The 25,754-nt window shown below is 45.2% G+C and overlaps 5 protein-coding genes across 9 annotated transcripts in view; 3 read left to right on the forward strand and 2 right to left on the reverse strand.

Annotated features, from left to right (window-relative positions):
* LOC117650386 (zinc finger protein Xfin-like) overlaps window positions 1–25,754 on the forward strand; it is a 103,682-nt gene that overhangs the window by 47,561 nt on the left and 30,367 nt on the right. The window lies entirely within an intron of this gene.
* Window positions 1,900–25,754, reverse strand: part of LOC117650389 (longitudinals lacking protein-like) — a 94,867-nt gene continuing 71,012 nt past the window's right edge. Inside the window, exons 5-6 of one of the 3 annotated variants that reach the window (XM_034393783.1) lie at window positions 12,055–12,159; window positions 7,429–10,454 (exon numbers count right to left, since the gene is read on the reverse strand). In XM_034393783.1, coding sequence (XP_034249674.1) covers window positions 9,826–10,454; window positions 12,055–12,159 — 734 coding nt within the window. In that variant the 3' untranslated portion in view covers window positions 7,429–9,825. Of the gene's footprint in view, window positions 2,424–2,807; window positions 3,881–7,428; window positions 10,455–12,054; window positions 12,160–25,754 lie in introns of those variants that run through there. The other 2 variants (XM_034393784.1, XM_034393785.1) reach the window with 2 other exon arrangements.
* LOC117650417 (longitudinals lacking protein, isoforms A/B/D/L-like) lies at window positions 6,214–7,154 on the reverse strand. Its single transcript, XM_034393840.1, has one exon. It carries the CDS (start codon window positions 6,497–6,499, stop codon window positions 6,236–6,238), a length of 264 nt encoding a protein of 87 aa, XP_034249731.1. The 5' UTR covers window positions 6,500–7,154; the 3' UTR covers window positions 6,214–6,235.
* On the forward strand, window positions 14,288–19,809 carry LOC117650406 (longitudinals lacking protein-like). 3 transcript variants are annotated; one of them, XM_034393825.1, is made up of 3 exons: window positions 14,288–14,884; window positions 18,797–19,050; window positions 19,593–19,809. In XM_034393825.1, exons 1-3 carry the CDS (start codon window positions 14,725–14,727, stop codon window positions 19,665–19,667), a joined length of 489 nt encoding a protein of 162 aa, XP_034249716.1. In that variant the 5' UTR covers window positions 14,288–14,724; the 3' UTR covers window positions 19,668–19,809. The 3 variants fall into 3 exon arrangements, with proteins under 3 accessions (XP_034249716.1, XP_034249717.1, XP_034249718.1); XM_034393827.1 differs by lacking the exon at window positions 14,288–14,884 and adding an exon at window positions 17,365–18,672; XM_034393826.1 differs by lacking the exons at window positions 18,797–19,050; window positions 19,593–19,809 and adding an exon at window positions 16,344–16,847.
* On the forward strand, window positions 24,398–25,601 carry LOC117650416 (longitudinals lacking protein, isoforms A/B/D/L-like). The gene is made up of 2 exons (XM_034393839.1): window positions 24,398–24,561; window positions 24,785–25,601. The coding sequence occupies exons 1-2, from the start codon at window positions 24,543–24,545 to the stop codon at window positions 25,048–25,050; spliced, it is 285 nt and encodes a 94-aa protein (XP_034249730.1). The 5' UTR covers window positions 24,398–24,542; the 3' UTR covers window positions 25,051–25,601.

Below are 25,754 nucleotides of genomic sequence, written 5' to 3' on the forward strand. Positions count from 1 at the left end.
TTCATTTCTTGAAGAAGAAGGTAACTAATGAGTTAGTCGTGTACACACAAGCATAAAGGTGCTGATGTGAAAAGCTATGCACGCTATGGCACCAAGATGCAGGGAAGTCACTCACTCTCGATCCTGGCCGAGGCTGGCGCATGGCTGGCGCCGTGCGTGCTTGCGCTGGTGCAGCGTCAGGTCGCTGCTGTGAATGAAGCGCGCGTCGCAGGCGGCCTCGGGGCACTTGTAGCAGCGCTCGCCGCCGTGGCGCCGCACGTGCGCGTGCAGGTGGCTGCTCTCCACGAAGCGCGCCGCGCACACGGGGCACTCGAACGGCCGCTCCCCCGAGTGGCGCCGCGCGTGCGCCGCCAGGTGCGACCGCGCCGTGAAGCAGCTGCCGCACTCGTCGCAGCGGTACGGCTTCTCGCCCGTGTGCACGCGCAGGTGCGCCACCAGGTGGGACTTGTTGGTGAAGCACGAGCCGCACGTCAGGCACTTGTGGGGCCGCAGCTGGTTGTGCACACGCCGGTGCCGGCTCAGGGAGCGCTCCGCCCTGAAGCGCTCGCCGCAGTCCACGCAGGGGTACCTGCAACACAAGCGCCCAGCGCGCCCAGCGCCGCTAACACGATGCCTAGTGCGTCTTGAATCAAGACAAACAAGAGCCCCGCGCCCACCAGCCCTTGCGGCGTGCAGTCCGTCCACGGAGGATAGGACTTCCCCGTGGAGCCCTCGTCATACTGCCGCGGCTGATTACGCACATCGCTCTCTCTCGCACTCATGATATGGTCCGTGTAGGTGCAAGGGAGACAGATCAGTCTGCTAACGCAACCGTCCGCGGGATGCTGGGGCTTCGGAGGGTTCCTCATCCCCGGCACTTTCGCTCACCATGCCTCGTCGCCGTCATCGTCGTCGGGCGCGTCCAACACGGGGCCCAGGCTGGCCAGGCGCTCCGCGCCCAAGTCGGCGTGGGGCCCGTCAGGGACTTCCTTCTTAATCCAGAGAGGTCCTGGCAACAACAAAGTGGGCGTTAGCGACCCGGATCCCCCTGCAATCGGTCAAAGGCAAGGCGACTCCAAAGCCTCTTTCTCTGCTACATTTGAAGCGGAAGGTAGAGTAATGAGAAAGTAAAGGCGTGGGCCATGAAATTGGTGGACTTAGCGACAGTCTGAAACCAGAAGTAATTTTATTTGGATAGATTCTGGTCGACCTTGGGTCAACCTCTTACACTATGTACCAAGAAAACACTCGTATGGAAACACGACAACACCTAAACAAAATGTTCACGACCTCGAATGATTGGGCAAGCTTGTCTAAAATTTCCCCGATTTAGACTATGAGATCTTCAACACTGCTACTTATTCAATAAAAAAAGACAGAGCAAACAATTTAAAAGTTAAAATAGTTCGCCATAGTGGCTACAGTTTTTCTACTCACAGTTTTAACAAACGAATTTAAAACGGAGTACATAAACAAAAACATAATAAAACGGGTTACACACATCAGCTAAAACAAACACATGAAAATAAAGACGTAAAAATTCGTAATTGGTAAGCTTATCCCTCCTCAATGGAGAGCAGGTGCAACGAATACACACGTTCATAATAATTAAAAATGGAGATCAGGGAGCTGCACCAGCACGCTACTAGGAACGTATTTAATTTAACTAGAAATCACAGAGCCATCCTGCACGCCTCTCTTGAGCACAGCGGAGAAAGGCGGGCTGGTCTCACCTGGCCGCGAGCTGCGGCTGTCAGGGCACTAGGCCAGCCCATGAGCCAGTCCGCCCTTGAAAGCCATCGCGCTTGCTGCCATTAGCTTGACTGCAGGTCAACTAATCCCAGGAGATCCCTGGGCGAGGACGGGGACTAGGTCCGTCCGCGCTCGCGCAGGCTCGCGCAGGCTCGCGCAGGCTCGCGCCTACACCTGCGGGCCGTGCGTGCGGACGTGGCGACCGAGCGTGTGGGGCGTGCGGAACGTGGCGTCACAGTGTGGGCACTTGAAGGGGTCGTCCGCGGCGACCTGTTCAGGGAGGCCCTGCCCGCCCGGCCCGGCGGGGTGTCGCGAGGCCTGGTGCGCCTGCAGCAGGTACAGGTGCTTGAAGCTGGCGGCGCACACGCCGCACGTCCAGGGCAGGGGGCCCTCGTGCGTGCGGCGGTGCGTCAGCAGGTGCTCCTTGCGACGGAAGCCGCTGCCGCAGGTCTCGCATCGGAAGGGCCGCTGCGCGCTGTGCGTCTGGAGGTGCCGGCTCAGGTTGTCGCGGATGGCGAAGCTGGCCGTGCACTGTGAACACTGGTAGGGCCTGCGCACGCCGTGGCCCGCCATGTGCCGCTTGAGGTGGTGCTTCTGCGTGAAGCTGGCGTTGCACTGCGCGCAGCGAAACGGTCGCTCCCGGTCCCGACGCGTGCGGCGCGCGCGCCCCAGCACACGGGCAAACCCCACATCTGCGGGGGAAAAAATTCGTCAGCCTCTTTCACGGACAAGTCCTAGACCAGCTCCTGACTGTGGCTGGCGGAAACTCCTGCCGCGCAGAGCCACGGCGTGCTTGGCGGCTTCGCGGCTTCGTGGCACAGCAGAAGGACCCGCCAGCACCGCGGGACGAACCGAGGCGGACCGCAAGCAGCGTGAGAAATGTCGCGCTGCTGCAGGCTCTACTGGCACGCCCTGTGAACAGAAGACAAACAGCGGCAAGGACGACTTGGACGGGTTGCGAACCCAAGGCAGAGTGGCAGACAACCGCTATCGTGTGGTGGTGTTTCAGGTTGTGTTGGGCAGGGAGGTGGGCAAAGCCGGGGTCTTGCAAAGTGAAAAAAAAAAAGAACCACGAAAACAGTCATTCAATGGACAACATTGTATTAAAAATATAAACAAGCATCCCTGCTTGCGAAGACCACGCATCGGCCATTTAGTTTAGCTCGTAAACAACCATACAAACGTACCCATGTAAAAAGTAAATTTCTGCACAAAAATATATCAATAGGGTCACAAATAACTGTGGTTGCACATAAAATGCGACAATGTTAAGCGAAATATTCGCGAAAAAATACATTAAGTTAGCAATAACACTAGCATAGAGAGCAAAAGATTCACAACAAAAAGCAAGGACACTTCAGCACTTGTCAGGTACAGCACTCCCTAGTATTATTTCACTAAAAATGTTAAAAAATCAAATAAAGTAAAATGTGATGTTACTGACGGCACGACACAATTAATTCACGAATAAATTAATCGCCATTAAATGTAACAGGTACAGTAAATTAAAAGTATTACAAGTGACTTCTTTAGACTACAATATGGACTAAATTAAGAAAAGTATCGAGCCATCCAGCAGCTTGATAGACTGGATCAGACTCTCCAGTAGGACTGCCCAGCAGAAAGGAGTGGCTAAGCCCTGCACGACCCGCAAACCTAAGACCACCTCAAACACCAATCCAAACCCCCTTCCCCTGGCCACGAGGCAGCCCTAGTCAGCCCTCGTCGGCGGCGGAGGCGGCGGAGGTGCGGGAGGTGCGGCGCGCATGAGTCCTAGAGGAGGGCGGGCGGGGCGAGTCGGGCGACCCCGGCGACACCATGCCCATCATCAGCTCGTCAATGTCCACGTCCACCTCGACGCCCTCCACGTCGCCGTCGATGTCATCCAGGTCGTCCTCGGGCTTCATGTTGTCGATGACGGCCTGCGCCTCCTCGTGCGTCACCTGGTGCAGCTTCGTCATGTGGCGCAGGCGGTGGCTCTTGTACTTGAAGCGGTAGTGGCACACAGGGCAGGGGAACTGCGGCTCCTTGCCGCCGCACGTCAGCTTCATGTGGCGCTGCAGCGTCTTCTTCCAGCAGTACGTCTTGCCGCACTGGCGGCAGCGATACACGGCGCGCATGCTCTGCGACCCGCCGATCTCGTCCAGCACTGACAACACAAGCAGAAAAGCACGGAGTTAGCACGCGGTCAAGGGCATACTTCGTTTCTACCGACACCAAGGCAAAACACTAGCTAGGACTACGACTCGGGCACACCGCTACAACCTCGGAAAGGACCAGACCATAAGTGCACGGAGAAAAATTTATTTCGCGAATTTACAATAAAGGATATGGTTAATAAACACTCGTGGGAAAGGCACCATAAGTCATTAACAAGATTAAAAAGGCACTGTCGCTCAGTTTCGCGCCGAGGGCTGCGCGGAAAAGAACTTAGTCTTCCTGTGCACGCGGCGCATGTGCAGCGCGAGGTTGCGCTGCCGCTTCGACGCGTAGGAGCAGTGCGTGCACTGGTACTGGGGGTTGTGGCCGCAGTCTTCGCGGAGGTGCGCCATCATGTTCCACTTCCAGCGGTACACCCTGCCGCACTGGGGGCATGGGTAGCGTCCCGGCATGCGCCCGGACCCCGTCCCGGACCCCGTCCCGGACCCCGTCCACGACGCGGCCCTCATGGCGGCGGGCAGAGCGGCGAGCCCGGCGAGCCCCTCCAGTCCTGCAAGCACAGCACGCCACTCCGGTTAGACTCTGGGCCGGGGGGCGTGGCAGGGGGCGTGGCGCACCGCACGTTCACTGGCTCATCTCGACGAGGGTGGTGGTGAGCAGCAGCTCCGGGGGCACGGCTGGCACGTCGGCCCCGCGCGACCCTCGGCGTCGTCCGCGTGCTCGGCCGCTCTCCGGCTGCTCGCCGTGCTTGGTCTCCATGTGGCGAGGCATGTTGCGCGAGCGCTTGGTCGTGTACGGGCAGAGGGAGCACTTGAACGGCTGCACCGGGCAGTGAACTTCGCGCGTGTGCGCCAGGAGGTGGAAGTTCCACTTGAACGTCTTGTCGCACAGCTGGCACGCTATGCGGCCGTTGGAGGCGTACCCTGCGGAACAAAAGGGAGAGGCGTTAGTTCAGGCAAACAAACTCAAGCAATGGGGCGTCAAAATAAATGTCAAGGTCACAAGAAATTGACTGCAATCAACCCAAGTTTCAAGAAAATTTAAGTTTATTTGATAACTGCAACATGGTTAGAACAATTTTGCAAATCTAAATTTGTACAAGAAGGTACATACAGTTGTCTTTCTAATGTAAAATATCCGAAAATTATGTCTCCAATCAGGCACTGCAAACTTAACAAAGTACCAAAGAAAAAATATATATGTATATATATGTCGCCAATAAAGCACAACAAGACCCTAGATTTACTATAAGGATTTACTGAGTTAGGCAATGAGCACACAAAACTATAGCCACTTGAAGTAATTCAGCTGTAGTACAAGTAGGTTCCACTAGTGTCCTTGGTCTGGGACTCTGGTTCCCACTTGCACGACGGCGACGACGGCACACCTAGAAAGGGTGCTTGCGTGCGATGTGCGTGATTACGGAGCTCTTGTGCTTGAACATGGTGTCGCAGTAGGGGCAGGGCACGCCGGCCTTCTTGCCACACTCGATGTTGAGGTGGCGCGACACGCTGCCGCGCGAGTTGTATTTCTTGTCGCACTGGGGGCACTTGTAGGGGCCGATGCCGCGGGGCGCGCGATAGACGTAACCGCCGTCCTGAGTTCGCGGTGGAGGAGCACAGCCTGCTGCACAGCCTGCTGCAGAGCGTACAAACAAAAACAATCGGTTAGACAGGCACATGCAACAGAAATACCGACAGAACGAGAGCGAGCGGGCGACGAAAGGAACGAGAGATTTCGCTAGTCCGAGAATCGTTTATTGACCGAAATAAGGAGAGAGCGACATTGAAAGGAACGGGACAGTGTGGCCCGCAAGGACCCGCCGGCTAGGCAGGCAGGCAGGCACTAGACTGAGGGTCGGGCCCCGTCCACTCGGCTGCCGCTAGAACCGCCGCTACGGCTGCTGCTTGTGCACTCGTTCGAGGTGCATCTCCATGTTGCTCTTGTGCTTGAACATCTTGAAGCACACGGGGCACGTCTGCTGGGGCTCCTTGCCGCACTCAACGCGGATGTGCCGGTTCAGGTTGCCCTTGTACGTGTAGCCCTTGCCGCAGTTGGGGCACGTGAAGGGGCTGGGCGGGCTGGTGCCCGCGGCAACTCCGGCCCCGGCCAGCGCCCCGGCCAACGCCCCCGCCAAGGGAGGCACCAAGCCTGCGGCCGCGGCCAGCGCGCTCGCGCTGGGGCCGGGAAGGGCGGCGGGCCACGCCCACGTAGCACCCTCGCCTGCAACAGAAAACGTCCAAAGTCAGAGATAGCAGTCGAGCAGTGCGCAGGGAGAGGGGGCCGGTGGTGCAGGGCGAAGGAAGAGAAAGGCACCGCTTCAAAAAGACATCCACTTTATTTGTCACATCAAGGGGTCTTGCTCGGCATGCCTGCTCGCGATGTGGCGCAGCATGTGCTGCTTGTGCTTGGAGCGGTAGTCGCACGAGTGGCACTGGAAGGCGGGCTCCTTGCCGCACTCCTTGGAGAGGTGGCGCGTCAGGTTGCGCTTCCAGCGGTAGTCCTTGCCGCAGCGCGGGCACGAGAACTCGCCACGAAACTCAAGGCTGGTGTTGGTGTCCTCGCTGATGTGGTGCGCCAGAGTACCTGCAGGCCGAACAGAACACATCAGCGCACGAGGTAATCAATTGTCCATTCAACAAACCGCTCGCGGTCCTTCTCACAAAAACAGTCCGGTTCTGGAAAGACAGAAACCCTTTTCCGCACACTCGACCCTACGCGGGCCTACCCGTGCATCAGCGTCATGTGGCGCCTCAGGTTCTGGCTGTACTTGCTGCAGTAGTCACAGTGCGGGCAGCGCAGGGCCGGCGCCTTGCCGCACTCGTACCGAACGTGGCGGTTCAGGTTGTTCTTCCAGGTGTACACCTTGCCGCAGCCGGCGCAGGGGAAGGCCCCCGCCCCTGCTGCCCCCTGAGCGACCAAACCACCTGCAAACAGAAGAGACACTTGAAGACACGGGCCGAAGACAAAGGGTGGCTGGGAAAGGAGAGAACGGGGTCAACAACTTAACCGCATAGATTTTTTTTCTGTTTATTTAAAAGCAAAACAAGGGCGGCAAGGCGCTACGCGCTACAGGTCTTGCGCCGAGCCGCTGGCGGCGCTGGCGGCCAGCATGTCGCCGTGGCGGTTGTGGACGTGCGTGAGCAGGCTGCTGCGGTACTTGGTGCGGTGCGGGCAGTAGGGGCATGGCAGCGACGGCTCCTTGCCGCACTCCAGCCGCTGGTGCCGCAGCAGCGTCTTCTTGTGCATGTAGCCGCGGCCGCACGCCCCACACTGGAAGTCCATGCGGGTCCCGGCCCCGGCCCCGGCCGACGTTGCTGCGGCCCCTGCGGCCCCTGCGGCCGGCACGCTCGGCCCGCCCAGCACGCCCACGGCCGGGGGCAGCCACCATCTGGAGCCTGGAAGAGGGAGGCAGTCAGATGAAAACACTGCACTAAGTCACTTGACAGTCTGTGCAAAAAAGTTGTTAACATTACAGCTGCACGTTCGTGCTGAGACAAAGTGGGTTTAACATGATTGGCAATGACATATGGAGCGGAGCGCTGCTTAAAACACATTTTTATTATGTACTATTTCAAAACTTACAGGCTTCCAGAACACTACTACACAAGGCCAGAGGTCAGTCTGATAAAAAGTTCAGTAAAATATGGCAAACGAATGGCAGAAATAAATACACACATGGCACTCGGTGGAACACATAAGTACACACAACACTAGACTTGACACTTAGAGAACCTGAGTAACTATGGCAGTCATTAAAAAGTGACTGGTTAGGATTGTCAAGAATGCCTCCCACAGCAAAAGAGTTCAATGTCTCTCTTCTGGAGACGTAATGAGATCATGACGCCATTGTTTCACATGGAACACTAGTTCCATAGTCAAAGCTAAGGAAAACAAACTCACATCTTGACATAAATAAGGTGATCAAAAGGTATTTAAAACCGCCTGAAAGCGTTTGATAATTGAAGACTTTGGAATGAATTTCATGCATGTAAGGAACACCCAGGAAAAGATTCATATCATATATAAATAATTAAAAACATATAGCACACAAAAAAAAACACACATTCATATTTTAAATAACAAACAACAACTGAAAAGAAATAATTGAGCTTTAGCATGACTGGGTCGCTAACATGCACTCAGCACTGAAAAATACAAATGACAATGGATATTCCAATAAAAAAGATAACAAGTTCCCCATGTAAAATTACAATTGTATCAGACAAGAGGCGACATATTAAAAATACTATATATATATATATATGTATATACATATATATATATGTATATTTATCACTCTATCCTTTTCGCAGAAAGGCAAAAAAATAAAAATGAAAAAAAAAAAACACATGTAAGACAGTCCTTTGTGCAAGAGTAAGCAATGCATTTTGAGACCTACCCTACACCTAAATACTTAGAAACAAACACACTAACACAAAGAAAATTGCACACAAAATGGTAGGTAGTTGCACAAAGTAGCGCAAGCAGAAGACCTCATATAAAATCAGAAGAACATGTAAGCTTTTAGAAATAAAATTTCTGTCAATGGCACTTTTCAAACACTCAACACATACGCACAATCGAATTTCACGCTTTTGGCACAAACCTTTCAAGGAGAAAGCTCACCAAAGTCAGCAAAACTACAATGAGAAATTTCCCAGTCTCAACATGTCTTCCATCAGTCAAGAGGATAAAATACCACAGAAAATACTACAATGACAAAATTACAAAATATATTGCAATCAAACCTTTCATACCAAGTTCACACAGTTTGACCACTTTCCCCTGAATATTTAATGCTTTAGTCTCAATATACAAGTTATCCCCAGTTCAGTTCATTTCACTTCAAAATAACAACAATTTCAGAAAAAATTAAATAAAAACAAAATCTTTTGACTTAATTGCAACACCTTTTTGAGTACTGAAAACTGCAGGAAAAAAGGTTGCAAACATTAAAATTTCATAGAAGAAAAAAAATGTTACAATAAAAAATATATAAATTTATGCAACAGGACTCGACTTTTACACATGCATTACCATCTGAAATTTCCATACACTGAAACATCACTTTCTGACTCCTCTCCAAATTAAAGGTAATACACAATACATAGCAGCACTATACAGGACAAACTTGAAGGGCAAACTCCATCACATGTCTCTAAGTAATTCGAAAATATGGGCTTATGAACTAAAAGGGGCACCCGTCTTGACTCGACTGTAAGGGCTTCAATGCAATGGATGACAGTGATTGAGATCATGAAAATACATACTGAGATTTTGGCACCCACTGGCAACACTCACAAGCGAGTCAAGGCACTATTTACCAATAAAAATATGTTATATCACACTAATGCACACACATATACGACACACGGAAAGAAATAATGAGATCCAACAAGGGGATGCCACAAGTTGAATTCACATCTGTCATCTACAATGGGATCATAATGTATGTATGACCACAAAGGATGTTTTTAAATTGAGCAGTTCTCGCAAATTGTTCACTATAGGGCAATAGGACTAGAGAGAGATTTACATCCAAAAATCTCTATCCAGCGCCCCACGAGTGAGACAAGCCCCGGAGTTCACGACGGCGCCGGAGAGTGGAGCGTGCCGCGCGCCTGTCTGTGACAGCGTGTCGCTGCGTGCACTGCCGGGGGCGAGGCCAGGGGTGAACAGGGCGGCCAACTCGGCCAGGGTGACGACGCCGCCCACATCCTCGGCGAGGTTTGGACGGCCTGGGCTGGCACCCACGCCAAGCCCAGCAGGCCCTGCGATCTGCCCCAGCGTTGCGGTTCCCCCGGCATCTTTGGGGTTCTTAGTGGGGGTCTTGGCGAGGCTCTTAGCGGGGCTCTTGGCGGGGCTCTTGGCGGGGCTCTTGGCGGGGCTCTTGGCGTGCGCGGCGCGGCAGCTGGCGGCCCTGTCTCTTGGTCAAACTTGGTCAAGCTTCGGCTTGTGGTGCACGACGCGGATGTGCGCATAGATGTTGCTCTTGCGCTTGGAGCGCAGGTGGCAGTAGGGGCACTGGAACTGCGGCTCCTTGCCGCACTCGGAGCGCAGGTGGTTGCGCAGGGTGCGCTTCCAGCGGTACACCTTGCCGCACGACGGACAGGGAAAGGCGCCCGGGCCCTCACCGGGTGTCGCGTCCAACATCTGTTCTTGGTCGTCCTCGTCCTCCTTGAGCGTGTTGTCGGCGTGCTGGATCAGGATGCTGGCACTCATGTCCAGCGCCACCGCCGCCACCGTGTCCTCGTCGGCCTTGGGCAGCGACAGGTCCTTGGCACTGTCCTTGGGCCCGTCCTTCACGTCACGCATGTCCAGCGACCGGCGGCGCATCAGCTCGGGCAGCCACAGCACCTTGTCCCAGTCGGCTGAGCGCGGGGACCGCGGAGACCCAGACCGCGGCCGTGGGGACCTGACGGGGGCGCCAGGCACGGCGGGGGGCGTCATCGGCGGCGGAGGGGGAGGCGGCAGCTGCGGCAGCGAGGCCGCGCCATTAGGGGTTGAACTGCCCCGACGAGCCTCCTTGAGGAACTGGTTCTGCCAGAAGCGCGACAGCTCTGTAAAGGAAAATCATGTTAGCATCGTGGTGGTGAGAGTCCGCTCAGCAGCATGCACCCCACGGTGCCTCGCCCCTGCAGGCCTGCAGGCCCCCGCCCGGCCGCCACCACAGTCGCTACAGCCTCGCCCCTGGACGACGCTCGCGGTGCGCCGGAAAGCCCTGTCGCTTTCCGGGCCGACCGAGCACGAGAAGCGGGCGAGGCTGGAGTCGGCCGAAACCCTCGGGACCCTGGCTGGAGCGCGACGCCCTGACCGACGCGCGAACACCAGTTCCAGGTTCCAGGGTTGGCGATGGTGGGCGGGGGCTCGGGAGCCTCAAGCCCGGAACACAGCAGCTCGGCCCAGGGTTCAGTCTTCCCTGTGCGACACCACTGCATCTGCAAACATAGCGCTCCCGTTAGAACTCTCCCAACCTGGCAATGCGGTGATGAGAGAAATCATAGCCCACTTACCAAAGGAAGTACTACACAAACCACCAGACACCGTCATACCTTGGTTCAAGTCAGTAAAAGTTGGTTCCTTCAGCTACAACTCCTGTGGACCTTAAGTAAATTTGCAGTTTGCAAAACTGTAAGTTTGGTGGCTTTAGAATCACTTGTTTGGAAATAAATGTAGAGAATAGAAAACAAAAATGGTTAAAAAAAAAGACACAATTTATTGGTGAAAAAGATGAAATGTAAAATTGAATCAATGGACATGCATAAAAAATATCAAAAGTCACATTACAAATAAATACTGTACACACCATTTACACATTTTAGCACCAATGATAGAAAAGGATGGGCAAACACAAGACTACTAGGATAAGACAATGAAACAGAAATTTGTTCATAGCACAGACCCTAAGAATACTTTTAAATTTGTCTGGAACCAGAGATACCCTCTTGAAATGTTAGTGGAAAATATGAATCATGATTAACAATAGCTAGAAAGCCTCACTGTTCAAAATCAAATTAAGAGACTAATAGCAATTCACATAATATAAAGGCTTTCAAAGGAAATAGAAATGACAAATTATGGCACAGTATCCTCAGCAAATGGCAGCTCCAATGACAAAGACTACTCTTATCAGTAAATTAACACTCAAGGAAAGGTGGCAATAGACTAGATAAACTAACTGACAAAATTAAAACATAATCGCATACGTCATAACATCTGTTAAGGGGAGACAGTTTTAAATAATCGCATCAGTACCATGAACAGTTTTCATATGAGATGATAAATTACCTTTCCTCTTAGAGCGCAAAGGACAAAATGGGCATTTAAATTGAGGTTCCTTTCCACATTCTAGTTTTTTGTGATTTTGTAATGTGCGACGCCATTTATACACTTTACCACATATGTCACAAGGAAAGGCGCCTGGACCTTCATAGGGAGATCGAACAAATGACTTATTTTTCCCAGGTGCTGGAGCCCAATCAAATTGGTCATCAGTCTCCTGTTCTACAGAATTATTATCTACAGATGACCAATAATCTTCAGCATATCTTTGATCAAAAGCCTCTTTAGAAGGTGATCCATTGGACAAGAATGATAAAACATCAGCTGCCTGTCTCTCCTTTCCATAATCTCCTATTGTTTCAGGCTTCACACTCGTACCTGAATTAGATGATACTGGAACAGGCTGTTTTCTATGCGACTTTGCTGGACCAAAGGTTCTCCACTGGGTGGCTTTCGCTGGTTGACATGTCGGTTGTAAACGATCTGTTGAAAAGACAAAGAAATAGGTGTCATCCCTTCTGAATACCTCACCATCGGTCAGGCCCTTCATACGTCTAGCATGCACATGCCTTAAAACCTAGAAGAGAGACTTAAAGGTCAGTACTTACTATCATCGCGAAAAAATAATTACACAAGTATTTACGTCACATTTTAATATAATAGTCGCGATAGTACAACACAAACTACAAGGCATCATCTAGTACACAATGCCCCATAACCACAACACCACTCCGAACAATAGTACTTGTGCAGGGTTCTCTTGAAATTTCAGAGTTAAAACACAAGAGTAAATGAAATGAAAACACATCATTTGAAAAATTTCTGGATGAATTACATCTATTTCAAGACCAAACACCTGATAGTTAATACAATGAACAAACTTCCAACAGAGACTCGAATCTCAATGTTGTATTCATCCACTTCTTTCCATTTGAACGTAGGTTTCCAAGCCACGCTAGGATGGATTCACACGTCCGTACTTGCAACATAAACTGAGACGAACGATAATCGCGTTTCACGGACACTTTGAACAATACTTGAAATAATTTCTAACCTCGACGCGATACAAAAGACAAACAACAAGCGAAGCCTTCAGAAGCACAGCAAGCAGCGCAGCTGCCACTTCCCGTACCAACATACAAAAGATAAAACAACTATGAAGTTGACTTCGCGCTCTGTTTTCTCGCTTACAAGGTGAGATAAATTTTAAAATGAATTGATAGATACCTCAAGATAAATTCGTGCGTTTTCAAATGCTATTTAATTCTTAATTAAGTCAAAATAACCCGTGTTTGTCTTGCCACCAGTGGAATTTCATGCCGACAGATTTCAGTTGGCAATGTTCGTTTTCTGTATTTATGTATTTGTTTACTTTTTGCTTTTTGACACATTGGCAAGTAGTTTACTTTTGCTACATCATCCGATCATGTGGGATAATTGGCCAGAACCGGATGCGGTATCCATTAACTTGCCTGTCGAAAAATGCGTTTTCGGACATGAGTGTCGCGCGCCACAGCACAGCCCTGCATCCACTCCACTCGCTCCACTTAGCTCCACTCAGACGGGGAAGTGCCACTCGGCAAAGACTTGCCAAACGGCAACGGCCCTGACACTAACGCGTACTCAGATACGCGTGACTTGTGGCCAGCTGGTTCTCTAGGAACCACCCGCCAGTGTTGATGCATGATGAAGGAGTTACACAAATTAAGTAAAGTACAGTCAGTCCTCTGTGCTCCCAGTGGCGACAGTGGACACATTGGCAAACTGGCAAACCGCTCTTTCAACAAGGAAAAATAGGAATTGAAACTTTGAAACTCGAGCCCCGATTGATTGCTCATTGCTCATACTTCAACCAACTAACACAATGATTTACACTTCCAAATTTCATGTCGTGAATTCGGTTCGGAGGAATGTACAGGAAGGGTCGGGTGGCCCGTCCCTCCGTCCCTCCCCTCGGATAGCTGCCTCCCCCCCCCCCACCTCCTCCCCTTCGCCCTCGGGCTTCTGGCTCACCCCTCGGCCGCACCCCTCGAGCATCTACACTCCGAACCGGACGACCGTCCCACCCTTCCCACCCCAGCGACCCACAGTGGGCCAGAAGACCGGTGGAGGCGGACAAAACTCTAGACGTTTTTTGAGCTCCAGAGTCTCTATATGGGACTCGAACCGAGTGTGTGACCCCACCAATGGATTGCTCTCCGAACGAGGAATCCATTGGTGGGGCCACACGTTCGGTCCGAGTCCTGTTTAGCGACTCTGGAGCTCAAAACGCGTCTAGAGTTTTGTCTGCCTCCACCGGTCTTCTGGCCCACTGTGTGACCCCAGCCCGAAACCAGCCGAAACCATGGGGGATGAGCGGGCAGCGGAAGGGAGCGAAGGAGTTCGTCATTAATTCCCGTGATACACTGTTTGTGCCTACCATAGACACACGGTGTCTCTCCATGTTTTTACTGTTCTGCCTGAATGGACTGACATGAACATCATAACATTAAAATTCCGAAAAGAAAATAGCAAACCCATCGTTTGTATAAACGGCGCGAAAGTAGCCAAAACGCGCTCGCTACCCACCGCGTTGCCTGCTGGGAGCTTCAATTGTTTCAGTTCCCAAACAGGCATGGCTGCCGTCCGTTCGCTATTACGGTTTGTTTTGATCTAGGATAGTGTCAAAATACGCGAAAGGTGCCTTAATTCGCGCGGTGTATGGCCCCATCACTATCTCGGAAACGTGGCGGAGTTACTGCTAAGTGCGGTCGTTGCGCGTGTGTTGTGGCTCGAGAGCGAATGTGCCTTGATGTGGTTTAGGCTTATGTAGAGGCTAGAAACATAAGTGACACTCTAACCAAACTTTCTCCAGTGTTCGCGTGTGTCTTGTGGCGGATTGGGTCTGTGCAGCGAATTCATGGAAGATTTGTGGTGCGTCCATGAGTGGTGCGTGACTTATTCCTGTATTTGAGAAGCAGTGCAGTGTTTTAGCGATGTGGACTGTGTTTACGTTTCTCCCGTCGCGCCAGCCGACGTACCGACGGTTTTCCGTCACTCAATTTTTCCATGGACTGGTCACCACTTGGACTGACATTGCTGGTAAAATCAGTGGTGTTTTTGTGCCATCGTTTGAAAGTGTTGGAAAAGTGCTCTTTACTTGGATATTCATCGAGTGCTCCCAACATTGAACGGAGGTTTGCTGTCTGCCCGTGCTGGTCCCGGTCCGGTGAGTCAAAGCACAATCTTTATCATTCTTGAAACCATCAGACAGCAAGAACTTTGTTTCTAGGAGCCCTAAATGTATGACTAGTGTGTCTCCTATTGTTCTTTTGTCTTCCAGGCCCTGGGACCCCTCTTTAGTGCTTGCTCTTAAGATGTGTCAGATTTTGTGGGCACCAGAGACAAGTGTTTGTTTTGATGGTTTCTAGTTTGAGAACGGGTTGTCTCATCGTTCTATGCTTCTTCATGTGCATGCTGTTGTTTTATTTCAGGCCATTTCATCGGCAGTGATGTATATGTAACATAGTATCCCTGTTCAGGAAACAGGCAATCCCTTTTCAGCAATCGCTTTTCCAGGTTGTTTTGATTATAGCCATCTGATCATGTAAAGTTGCCCCTTTTATGTGACTAAACTTTGTATTTTGAATCATCATTGTTTTTATTATTATGTGTCTATCTGAGTCTGTTTCAGTTTCATTAGAACTTTGTGATAGAATCATTCAGTTGAATTTTGTATAAGTATTGTAATACCATGTAAAAGTATCATTAAAGTAATTTTTCACCTGCCCATATTTGTCATTTGTGCAAGTTATTCTATTATCAATCCCAGCAAAGCCACCAAGCCTTCTCACTCTGTCAACTCTTTTCTCTTTCACCCACTTCCCTTACCCCCTTCCCCTCGTTCCAATTCAGAGTAACCATAAGACCAAACCTAAGAAAGACTGATTTGGTGCTTGCTCTACGTAGTTTACTGATATTAATTCCTGTGTCCTTTCAGATTCAGATTTGCTCTGCTCTGCTGAAGTGATTGGATTTAGTGTTTCATGCACTAGCAGTGATGCTGCAGTTATACCACAATCATCAAGCTTCATTTCTCCTCAACCCAAACCAAGAGGCAGACATGCAAAGAATCCCATTCCTGAAAGCGGACGACCCTTTGTCTGTAGTATTTGTGGTAAACGATATGTTCTCAAAAAATCGCTGTGGCGCCATGTGCAAATGGAATGTAATGTTGATCCAAAGTTTTCATGTCCTCTTTGTGGGAGGAAATTTCGTCAAAAAATTCATTTGATGACACATTTGTCATCAAAAGTTTGTGGAAAGTGATAATTTCTTGTAATGTTCTGTGAGTGTTGAAGTTCACTTTTTTACTGTCCCTTTCCCAAGAATTTTGTTTTCTCTTTTTCTTTTAAAGGAGTGGAGTTGATTTTGATAAAGGAAATGTCAGTTTTATATCTGTAACTTTGCAGTGGATTGTGGAAAACTTGAATAAAACTTCCAGTACTTTTTTGTACTTTCTCTTGTTGTCATGACTTGTCTCTCTATGTGTGAACCTAGAATAAATGTCCCTAAACCATTAAAATTCCACCACTGGAAAACAAAAGGCTTTTGTGATTTGCAGGCGTATTTTCAGTTATAAAGTTATTATTTCCCTCACTGTACTTATACCTTTTGTCTCTTTCCAGAACATCTATTTAATCAAGTGGGCAGTCAAGGAGAATTGGTCTCTAATCCCCTAAGCCAAGGGGTCGAACGTATTCGATCAAGATTTTCCATGGACAAGCCCTTTGAATGCCACCAGTGTCAGAAACGTTATTATTTGAAAAAGACTTTAATGAGACATTTACGTTTAGAGTGTAACAAAGAGCCCCAGTTTCAGTGCCCTTTGTGTTCAAAGAAATTCAAACAGAAGAGTCATTTGAAAACCCACATTTTAAATGTTGAGAATCCTCAGCTAAGGAAATTGAACAATGAAACTGTAGACATGTCATACCTACTTTAGAATGTTAGTATTAGGAAGATAAGTTGTTTTTTGTAAAGTCAAAATCTTTTAAAGAAGTGTGAAGAAATTTCTTGCTTAATAATGTGTACGTTTCCATTTGGGATAAATTTGGCTCTTATCTTAAGGAAAGTGGTTGTTCTGTTCTGATTTGCCTAGTGATTTCATTAAATGCCTTCAAGATAAGGAATACCTGAAAGTATTTTTTTCCTTCATGGTGTTGTCTCTCACATAATTGCTGTATCAAAGTGTAGGGTAACTGGCATCAGTAGGAAGTGTGTCTGTTACTATTTCCATCTAACTTGTGTTCTCTTTTACAGATCCAAACCATCTATTTCATGTGCCACATTCCACTGGTTTCTTCAAAACTGCTGCATCTGCTGTTGCCACACAGAGTAAAATCTTGTTAGCTGCGAGTCAACTGGCAAACAATGGACTGAATTTGACAATCAATGAAGGTTACAAGAAAGATAAAACACTTCTTCAGCACTCTTTTAAATGCCCTGATTGTGGAAAAATGTATGGACTTAAAAGGAATCTGTTGCGCCATTCCAAGTTTGAATGCAATAAGGAGCCCCAGTTCCAATGCCCGTTTTGTCCACAAAAGTTTAAGCAAAAGTGCCATGTATTTCGACATGCTACAAGACTGCATCCCAATTGTCCTCTTGATATTTTAGGGTTTGTTGGATCCAAAGTGAAACTTCAAATATAATATTTTTACACTATACCTAAAAGTACTTTTGTATCTTGAGAAAGGAATGGAAACCATAATATTTTTTGCTAAAATTTGTTGAAATTTTTTTCCATCTATTTTTATATTATTCTATTTTGAGAGAAATTATTTTTGATATAACTAATAAACGGTCTTTTCGGATTGTACTGAGAAAGAGAGTACTGCCAACAACTTAATAAATCAGACGACTGTGTGCCCTATACTCAGCTGAATATAGATTTCTTATATTTTTTAACTCTGTGTGCAAAATTTGCTTTACTGGGCCTTTTCTTGTGTCTATCTTGATTGAGTTTTTGGTAATCTTAAGGGCATTTCCACTCAACTTATCTTTTACTGTTCTGTAACTCTTGTTATCTACAGGTAAAGTTTTTTTTTTCTGCAATTGTGTACAATTGTTCTCTCTCTTTTATGTCATCATACTTTGAGTTGTTCCTGTAATTTTTTGAAATTGCAAATTACTGTTTCTGTATGCAAACACCATGTGGTATTTGTTTGTTGTACCTGCACCAAAGAACTTTGAGACTCACATGAATAGCTTATTGTTATGGACCTGAACCAAAGTGTTTAATAGTCATCATTTTCTTTCCATGAAGTGAACTGTTTCATAATTTTTTTCTGCAGGTTGATTTAGAAGATTTACTTGTAACTCAAACACCACATTCCTCTGTGCTGTAAATAGTTGCTTAAGTGTTCCTAGTCAAAGTATTTTCTCCCTTTGTGTGAGTGTCAGAGTGTGTGTGTGATTTTTTTTTTTTTTTTTTTTTTTGGGGGGGGGGGGGGGTCTGTGTCTGTGTGTAGTCATGAAAGAAGGACGCCTTCTTTCATGGTGTAGTGTTGAAGTCATGAGGAGAATTTTGTTTGGAACCTTTCAACAGTGCTTTTACTTAAATTAATGTTAGTGTGGTAGAAAAACATTAGACTGTTACCCAGTCAGGGTTATAAAATAAATAAAGAAACCAAAGACAAAACTTTTTTTTGGTGTGTGTTGTGTGGGGGGGGGGGTATTTTCTTTATCAAAGTGGTTAGTATTAAGCATTTCCTCTTGTTTCTTTTGATATCCATGTATTTATTCGTTAATTTTCATGTGTGTTTCTTTTCATGTAATGTCTGTGTTTTTTTAAGATGATCATTCTTATTTGCGTGCATGTTTGATGTGGATGGCAAGTTGAAGGTGTGAATACTACTTGTTTTACCATGTAATTTACAATAAACTTCGCCCCTTTGATGATAAAACTGGAACTTTGCTGTACAATCCTATCTGGAGCAAGTTATCTTTCAAAAAGTTTGGTTCACTGCAATTTAAGTAACAACTTTTTAGTTTTGCTATTTTTTTTGAGTATCTAGCAAACATCTATCTTAGTGGTCGTCTGTTTGATTTGTAATGTAATACAGAACCCATTTTGCAGGAGCTTCCGTCTTGTGGATGGATTGGGCCTCAACACCTTCACTTCCATTGGCTGGTCGCAGTGGTGCATCAGCAATTGTACCAAAGAAAAGTAATCGCGGTGTGTCAACTGTGTCACCGTTTATTTGTCCTGATTGTGGGAAGACCTACAAACATAAGATTACTCTAAATCGGCATGTCAGACTTGAGTGTAATAAGGAACCCCAGTTTCAGTGTCCAGTGTGTCCCATGCGCTTCAAGCAAAAGGGCCATATGGTGCGTCATGCTTCTAGACTTCACAAAATCTAAAAAAAATTCCTGCGCACCTGTTTTATCTTGGGCTTGAGCTGAACTGTGCGCAAAGATTAATACTTGCTATAAATAATACAAACTGGGACTGGGTGTAAAATAGGGATCTTTGGCATTATGTTAAGTGAATATAACAATGTCAATTAACTTGTGAAAGTGTTCGGCATTTTTATCTCAGAGAATTAAATAAAAAGGTACTATGTTAAGTGGATGCTTTTATCTTTTTTTTTATTTCGATAGCTTTTTTATGTTTTGAACGATATTTTGATTGAAATTGTGTAGCTTTACAATTCATGTTCTGTGCAGTTCAGTGTTGATCAATAATAAACATTGTATGTACGATTTCTTCCTCAACATTTGTGTAAAATCTTATCCTCATCTAAGTGTGCATTGAAGCTATAACATGTTGCTTTGCTTAAAAAAAAAAAAGATTAAGATTTTGCATTTGTCCCTGCCATATCTGGTGTTGTGATTTTTTTGTATTAATACTACTTTTTGTTATTTTTCAGGCATTTTATCAATTCCCAATTCTTGGGAATTATGTCCTTCAACCCGTACTTCCAACTGTGAAAACACACCAATAGATGGGCCTTATCCTTGCCCTTCATGTGGCAAAGTGTACAAATGGAAGATAACATTAAATAGGCATCTTAAATTAGAGTGTGGACAAGAACGCCAATTTCAATGTAATCAGTGTTTTATGCGTTTCAAACGGAAAGGCCATCTAGAACGTCATATGAAGCTACGACATCAATTATTCGTCCAGAATCAAAAGTACTTCTAAAAAATGACATAGTGTGAAGGCTGAAGAAGCTCTATGTCTACTACACAATAGACTGCATTAAAAAAAAAAAAAAAATTGTGCATGATATTATGCCCCTCAAATTCTTTCTAAATATCATCTAGTTGTTTTTTATTTTCATATTGTTCTGTTTTGTTTAAGCTTACAAATTAGGCTAGAAGTTAAGCTTTTGATGAACAAATATACCATAATTATTATCTGTATTTTCAATTATTATACATAGACATTGTTGTTTCTTTGTCTCTTGTTATTTGATGAGTTGACCACAGAAAGCAACTTTTTTCTCTTTGTTTTTGTATTATTTTTTTTGTTACTTACATCTTGTGTGTATTACAGGTTATTCTCACAGTGATGAAAAGGTGACTGCAGGGCGAATGCAGGCACCAGTGGCATCTCATCAGATGTTTCCAGAGTATTCATGGACCAAGCAACGAAAGTACAACCGCCCACATACTTGTCCAAACTGTGGAAAATCCTATACATGGAAAGAAACTTTAATGCGCCATATGCGACTTGAGTGTGGGAAGGTTCCCAATATTAGATGTCCCTTGTGCCCAATGATGTTTAAAAGAAAAGATCAATTACAATCCCATATGAACAGCAAGCGACATTCATCTTTCGTCAATGCTGATCCTCTTCGTCTCCCTTAAAACTTTTGAATTGTTTCTCTGTTTCAGTTTTCTTTTACACATTTTGTGCTTTGTTCATTACATCTCAGATTGTGTTTGTGTGCATTTTTATGTAGTGTCTACTTTATAGATGCTATGTTGCTCTGGTTTACAGTTTTCATCTTATTGCTTTAATGTTTATTGAGCTGAAACACAACAAATTTGTTTGTTTTTTATGCAATTGACTAAGGATGAATTTGAAATTGTGTCACATTATTATGGTGGGAGGGGTTCTTCAAAATAAACTTTTGTTTGGTAGTCACTAAAAAATTTACAATGTGGATCGTGAGTCCATTTTTTTTAGATTGCTAAGCTGTATTTTAGCTATTTACTAGGCTAGTTTTATACCTGTAGTCTTGTCATTACTTGTTATTACAATAAAAAACTTTACAATTCTTCACAAACATTTTGGTTCCTTTAGTGTACAGTTTATCAGTATTTTATCATAAACTCTATCTTGACAGAATCAGTGCTTCAAGGCAGTTAACAGTCTTCATTACATTTCCTTTCTTAATAAGATATTTGTTTCACAGGGATTGACAGCAGTAACAATTGGACAGATCCGAGAAGCCTTCTTCCTGCAGATCGAAATGATGTTGAGGGGACATTCCTTCCTGCTATCAAACCAGGTCCAAGCTATCGCTGTCCTGCTTGTGGTAAAATGTACACGTGGAAGGAGACGCTAGCTCGACATATGCGGTTCGAATGCGGGAAGGAACGTCAGTGGCACTGTCCCCTGTGCCCAGCTCGTTTTAAAAGGAAAGACCATATGTTGACACACGTGAACAGTCGCATACACCAGATGCCATGACAGCAAATGTAGGGAAAGAATTTCTGGCTTTGTGTTATTGATGTTTTTATGTAGATTGAACTTTGTCTCATATGAAGATACGGTTTTGTGTACTTGCTGTGAATTTGTTCTTTAAGTTTCTGTTGAGTAAAAATCTAACATTAAATTATATTATTTAAAAATATTTATAGATGCAAGGGTTTTGTGAGCAATATTACTTACGTAATTCTAACTTATAAATACTTAGCAATAAAGTTTTCAAAAGCAACCAAGCACCATTTGTGAAACTCAATAACCATCTCCCAGACTTCCACACTCCCATGCCCTCCCATTTCGTCTCTCAATGTCTAAATTGCTTACTTCTCTGCATAACCAGTACTATTTCACAGTTCCGTCACAAAGTTTTTCTCTTGCTAAAGTATTAACTCTGGACTGGCACTAACTCTGTTTTTCTTTTCCAGATAAAGTGGGCCGAGTTTGGGCCAAAAGCCTGCCAATGGCGCGTGCTTCTTCCTCAACGTGGGAAGCAACCCAACAATGGGCTCAACGACCTTCCCATCCAGGGGCTCCTCTACCTGGAGCACCAACACATGACTGTCCTCATTGCGGGAAGCAGTACAAATGGAAGATAACTCTAAATAGACATCTCCGACTTGAATGTGGTAAAGAGCCACAATTCCCTTGTCCTCTTTGCCCCATGAAATTCAAGCGTAAAGATCAAATGCTGTCTCATGTTAATAGCCGTCGGCATCAGTATAAGACTGACTTTCCTTTGAGAACCTGTGATTTGTAGAAAATGAGAGGTATTTTTAAAATTATCTTCTATTTATTTTTGTTTTTATCTGGCTTCCACACAGACTTCAACTTAGAAATATATGTCCTTTTTATGCTGATGCATGGCTCCAGTTCTTCTTTGTGACCAATTTGTTCAGAAGTGCATCAGATGTGGATTCCACTGATGTTTGAATTTAGTTGCTTTCTGGCTGCTTGCAGAAGTTTATATGTTTTTGGCCGTCCTTTTGCTTACAAAATAGGGGAGGACAAGTGCAACCACCCTTGTTATAACTCTACCTCAGATTTGGGAGGAAAGTGGGAGAACATGACCTCATTGTTCCTCTCTCGATCTGCACTTGGTGTATGTTTGCAGTTTAAATTTTTCCTTATTCCTCAAAGTTTTTTTGGACAAGTGCCTTACATGCTGTGCGTTTCAATCATAGATACGATACTGTTTGGGGAAAGTGGGGAAAAACTTTCCTCTTGAGTACCTTGACCATCCCCTTGATTTTGTATACTACCAAATATGGAAATATATGTAATGTGATAACATCACCTAAGTATTGTGGCATCTAGTGCCTGTGTAGGTATTATTCATTATGCCTAAAATGAACTCCAAATTTCCATCAGTTTTGGAAAACAGTTTTCTCTTCTTCTTTCTTTCTTCATGTATACCTTACCTCTGTGATGCTAACAAAGTCGATAAATAATAGGTTGAATGATACTGAAATTTTCTGTGTATTTTTTTATTATAAAATGATGTGTAACTTACTCATATTTGTTTATGTTAGCTTTCATTTTCTGTAACTGTATGCTCCTGTATGTACTTACTCAGTAGGAAAGACTGAAAGTTTAGTTACTTGCAATGTATGTTCTGCACTTGGTCTCACCTTTGTACTGTTTCCATTTTTTTAAAATATATTTTTCTTTATATTCACACCAATAAACAACTTCAAGACTTATATTGTGTATGTGTGTAGTCGGTGTAATGTGGTATTAGGCGTTTGTTTGTCTCCAAAAATATCTCTTGTATAGATACACGAACAGTATTTATGACGTATGACTTGCTCTGAAGCAAAGTTGTTTCATTTTTTATTTTAGTTTTGCCTCATGATATGCACCCAAACTTGAGATTTCTTTTAAAGATGTAGAGCAAAGCGCTTCTTTCTTGGTACTATGCTTCTCAGCACTAATGATTTTGTTATTTTTGTTGTTTCTTTTGCACAATATCTGTGGTTTAGGGGCAGCAGCTGTTTTTTTTTTTTTAATTACTCATTTGTCAGACGTGTGCTTGGAACAACTTACTTTGTAACAATAGTTGCACTCAGGATAGAAACAATGAATTGCAATGAATTTCTATACTGAACCTCTTCCTTATTGCTGGAACTTGTGGGGCTGCATGGCTGAATGCAAACATGAACAGATGTTGCTGCATTGCATTGGTGTTTGTAGGATTGTGTGCAACCCTGATCATTGTCTTTAATGCATATTCTCTGGAAGCTGATTTATATTCACTGTTCATTTTAGTTCTCTAAGTGCAGAACTAGCATTTTATCACTTATAACATAATTGATCAATAGTTTTAATATGAGGCCAGACTGCATTAGAATTGCTAAAATTGTACTTGCAATCGTGTATATTAGCATAGTATTGAATCAAAGTTCCGATTTTTTCTGTAAATAACCAAAGAGTTTTAGACTGCAAGTAATAATTGTAGCATTGTTGCACGCCACTTGCATATTTATTCACTTTTCTATATTTTTAATGTGTGAGCTATTTCCTTTGTGCACTCACTGATTTGTATACAGGTGTGTGGGTAAAAGTGCACCATCGAGTTGTAGAAGTAATGTTGGTAGTTTCTATAAAAAGTCCCTAACATTGTTTTTACTTTATTTTCTACCTGATCAAAGCTGTTCTAGGTGCATAAAATTTCTTTGGATTTCTATTTTCCATACTAGTATTTTTTTTATATCATCTCAGTATTTGTTTTAATTAAGTGTCTATTTTTTTGTATTCCTGACCTTTTTGAAATATATAATTTATGCAATTGGAAATACCATGTGATGGCATTTAAATGTGGTTTAAACTGCTTTCCCCCCCCCCCCCCCCTTATCTGTCTGAGAACTTCCTTTGATAGTGTTTGTATCACATCGCATTCTGTTAGCTTTGTCTTAAATATTATTGACTGTTTGTTTTCTTTCATTTTTAGAGTCCTGGCTTTCGGCATTTCAAGAAGGCTCATCTCCAACCCATGGTCCTTTTACTTGTCCACAGTGTGGTAAAGCGTACTCTTGGAAAGGAAATTTAAACCGACACCTTAACTTTGAGTGCGGTAAAGAGCGTAGATTCAACTGTCCTCATTGTTCATTAGCATTTACTCGAAAGAGTAGTATGATTCGACACATGTCAATATGTCAAGTTTCTGATGCCTCCTAAAAAGGATTGTGACTTTCTTATCTTTTGTGAAATGGAAGGAAATATAAAATAAACACTACTGTTCATTAAAGACATCTTAATTTAAATTACATTATTTATTTGGTTGTATTTGTCATGTGTGACATTATTCCTTGATGACTGTGTGAAGAACTGTTTCTTTAAGATTCCACAATTCCTTCCTAACAGGAAATGGCTATTTTTCTCACATTGTTTTAAATATTTTTGTTTCAGATGCTGAAGATGATAATTCCCATGATGGGATTGTAGCTGCATTACACCTTGTACAGACCAACTGTAACAACCAAGGCAACTTTTCATGCCCTAACTGTACTCGAGTTTATCAGAGGAGAACCACATTGAACCGTCATCTTAGATTGGAATGTGGCATGACGCCTCAGTTCCCCTGTCCATTTTGTAATCACCGATCAAAACGAAAGCATGACCTTTTGTACCATGTCCGCTCACGCCACAATGAAATGCATTGGAATGGCTCATAGTAGATGTGTTACTATCTGTTTGCAATGAAAGAATGGGTGTGTAGTTGAATCCAGATCTTAGATTGAGTGCTTTATTTTTCTAATTGCCTTTACTTGATCTTTGAATTAATCTAAACAAGCTCAATCTGAAGTTTACTTCCCCCTTTAAAGCTGTGGGAAATTTCAGAAAGACGTGCAGTCAGATTTTTAGTATTTTGGTATATTTTGTGAGACATGCAAATGCATTTAAATTTTGATCAATATTTCAAACAATTTCATTGTTGCAAAAATGCTGTTTGAGAGCTTCGATAGCCTTCTCTCTTTTCTTTCTTCTCAATGAAAGCATATGTGATATGTAAATGTAGTTGGTAATCTATGTCAAAAAGAGTTAATTAATTAAAAGTTTAAGATTCACATTTTACGTCTGTTAAATAGGAATCTGTTAAGAAGTCACATTTACCTTTGGCATGGATTTCTTTTTGCAACTGTGGCACAAGGACCGGTCCAGTAAAGTGTATGAAAACTAGTTGAAATTTGTTGGTAATAAATGATGTGTTGTACTGTTCCCATTATTCCGTCTTTACCTTCATTTCCAGCTGCCACCCCCTTGGTCGACTCTAGGAGGCTCCTATGACACGGGCCCGTGTCCCGTGTAACGCTTTGACAGTATTTTCCTTCCGCAGGATTGGCGATGGTCGTGGCCTTGGCGAGGGGGCACGCCTTCG

Source organism: Thrips palmi, unplaced genomic scaffold (genome assembly GCF_012932325.1).
Source record: "Thrips palmi isolate BJ-2018 unplaced genomic scaffold, TpBJ-2018v1 HiC_scaffold_5, whole genome shotgun sequence".
Classification (NCBI taxonomy): Eukaryota; Metazoa; Arthropoda; class Insecta; order Thysanoptera; family Thripidae; genus Thrips; species Thrips palmi.

Coding starts and splice junctions, on each gene's coding strand:
- LOC117650417 (XM_034393840.1), bottom strand. CDS start 6,499: ATGTGTTCTGTTCGGCCTGCAGGTACTCTGGCGCACCACATCAGCGAG.
- LOC117650406 (XM_034393825.1), top strand. CDS start 14,725: ATGGACTGGTCACCACTTGGACTGACATTGCTGGTAAAATCAGTGGTG. Junction 14,885..18,796: donor CCCGTGCTGGTCCCGGTCCG/GTGAGTCAAAGC, acceptor CCCATTTTGCAG/GAGCTTCCGTCTTGTGGATG. Junction 19,051..19,592: donor TCAAGCAAAAGGGCCATATG/GTGCGTCATGCT, acceptor GTTATTTTTCAG/GCATTTTATCAATTCCCAAT.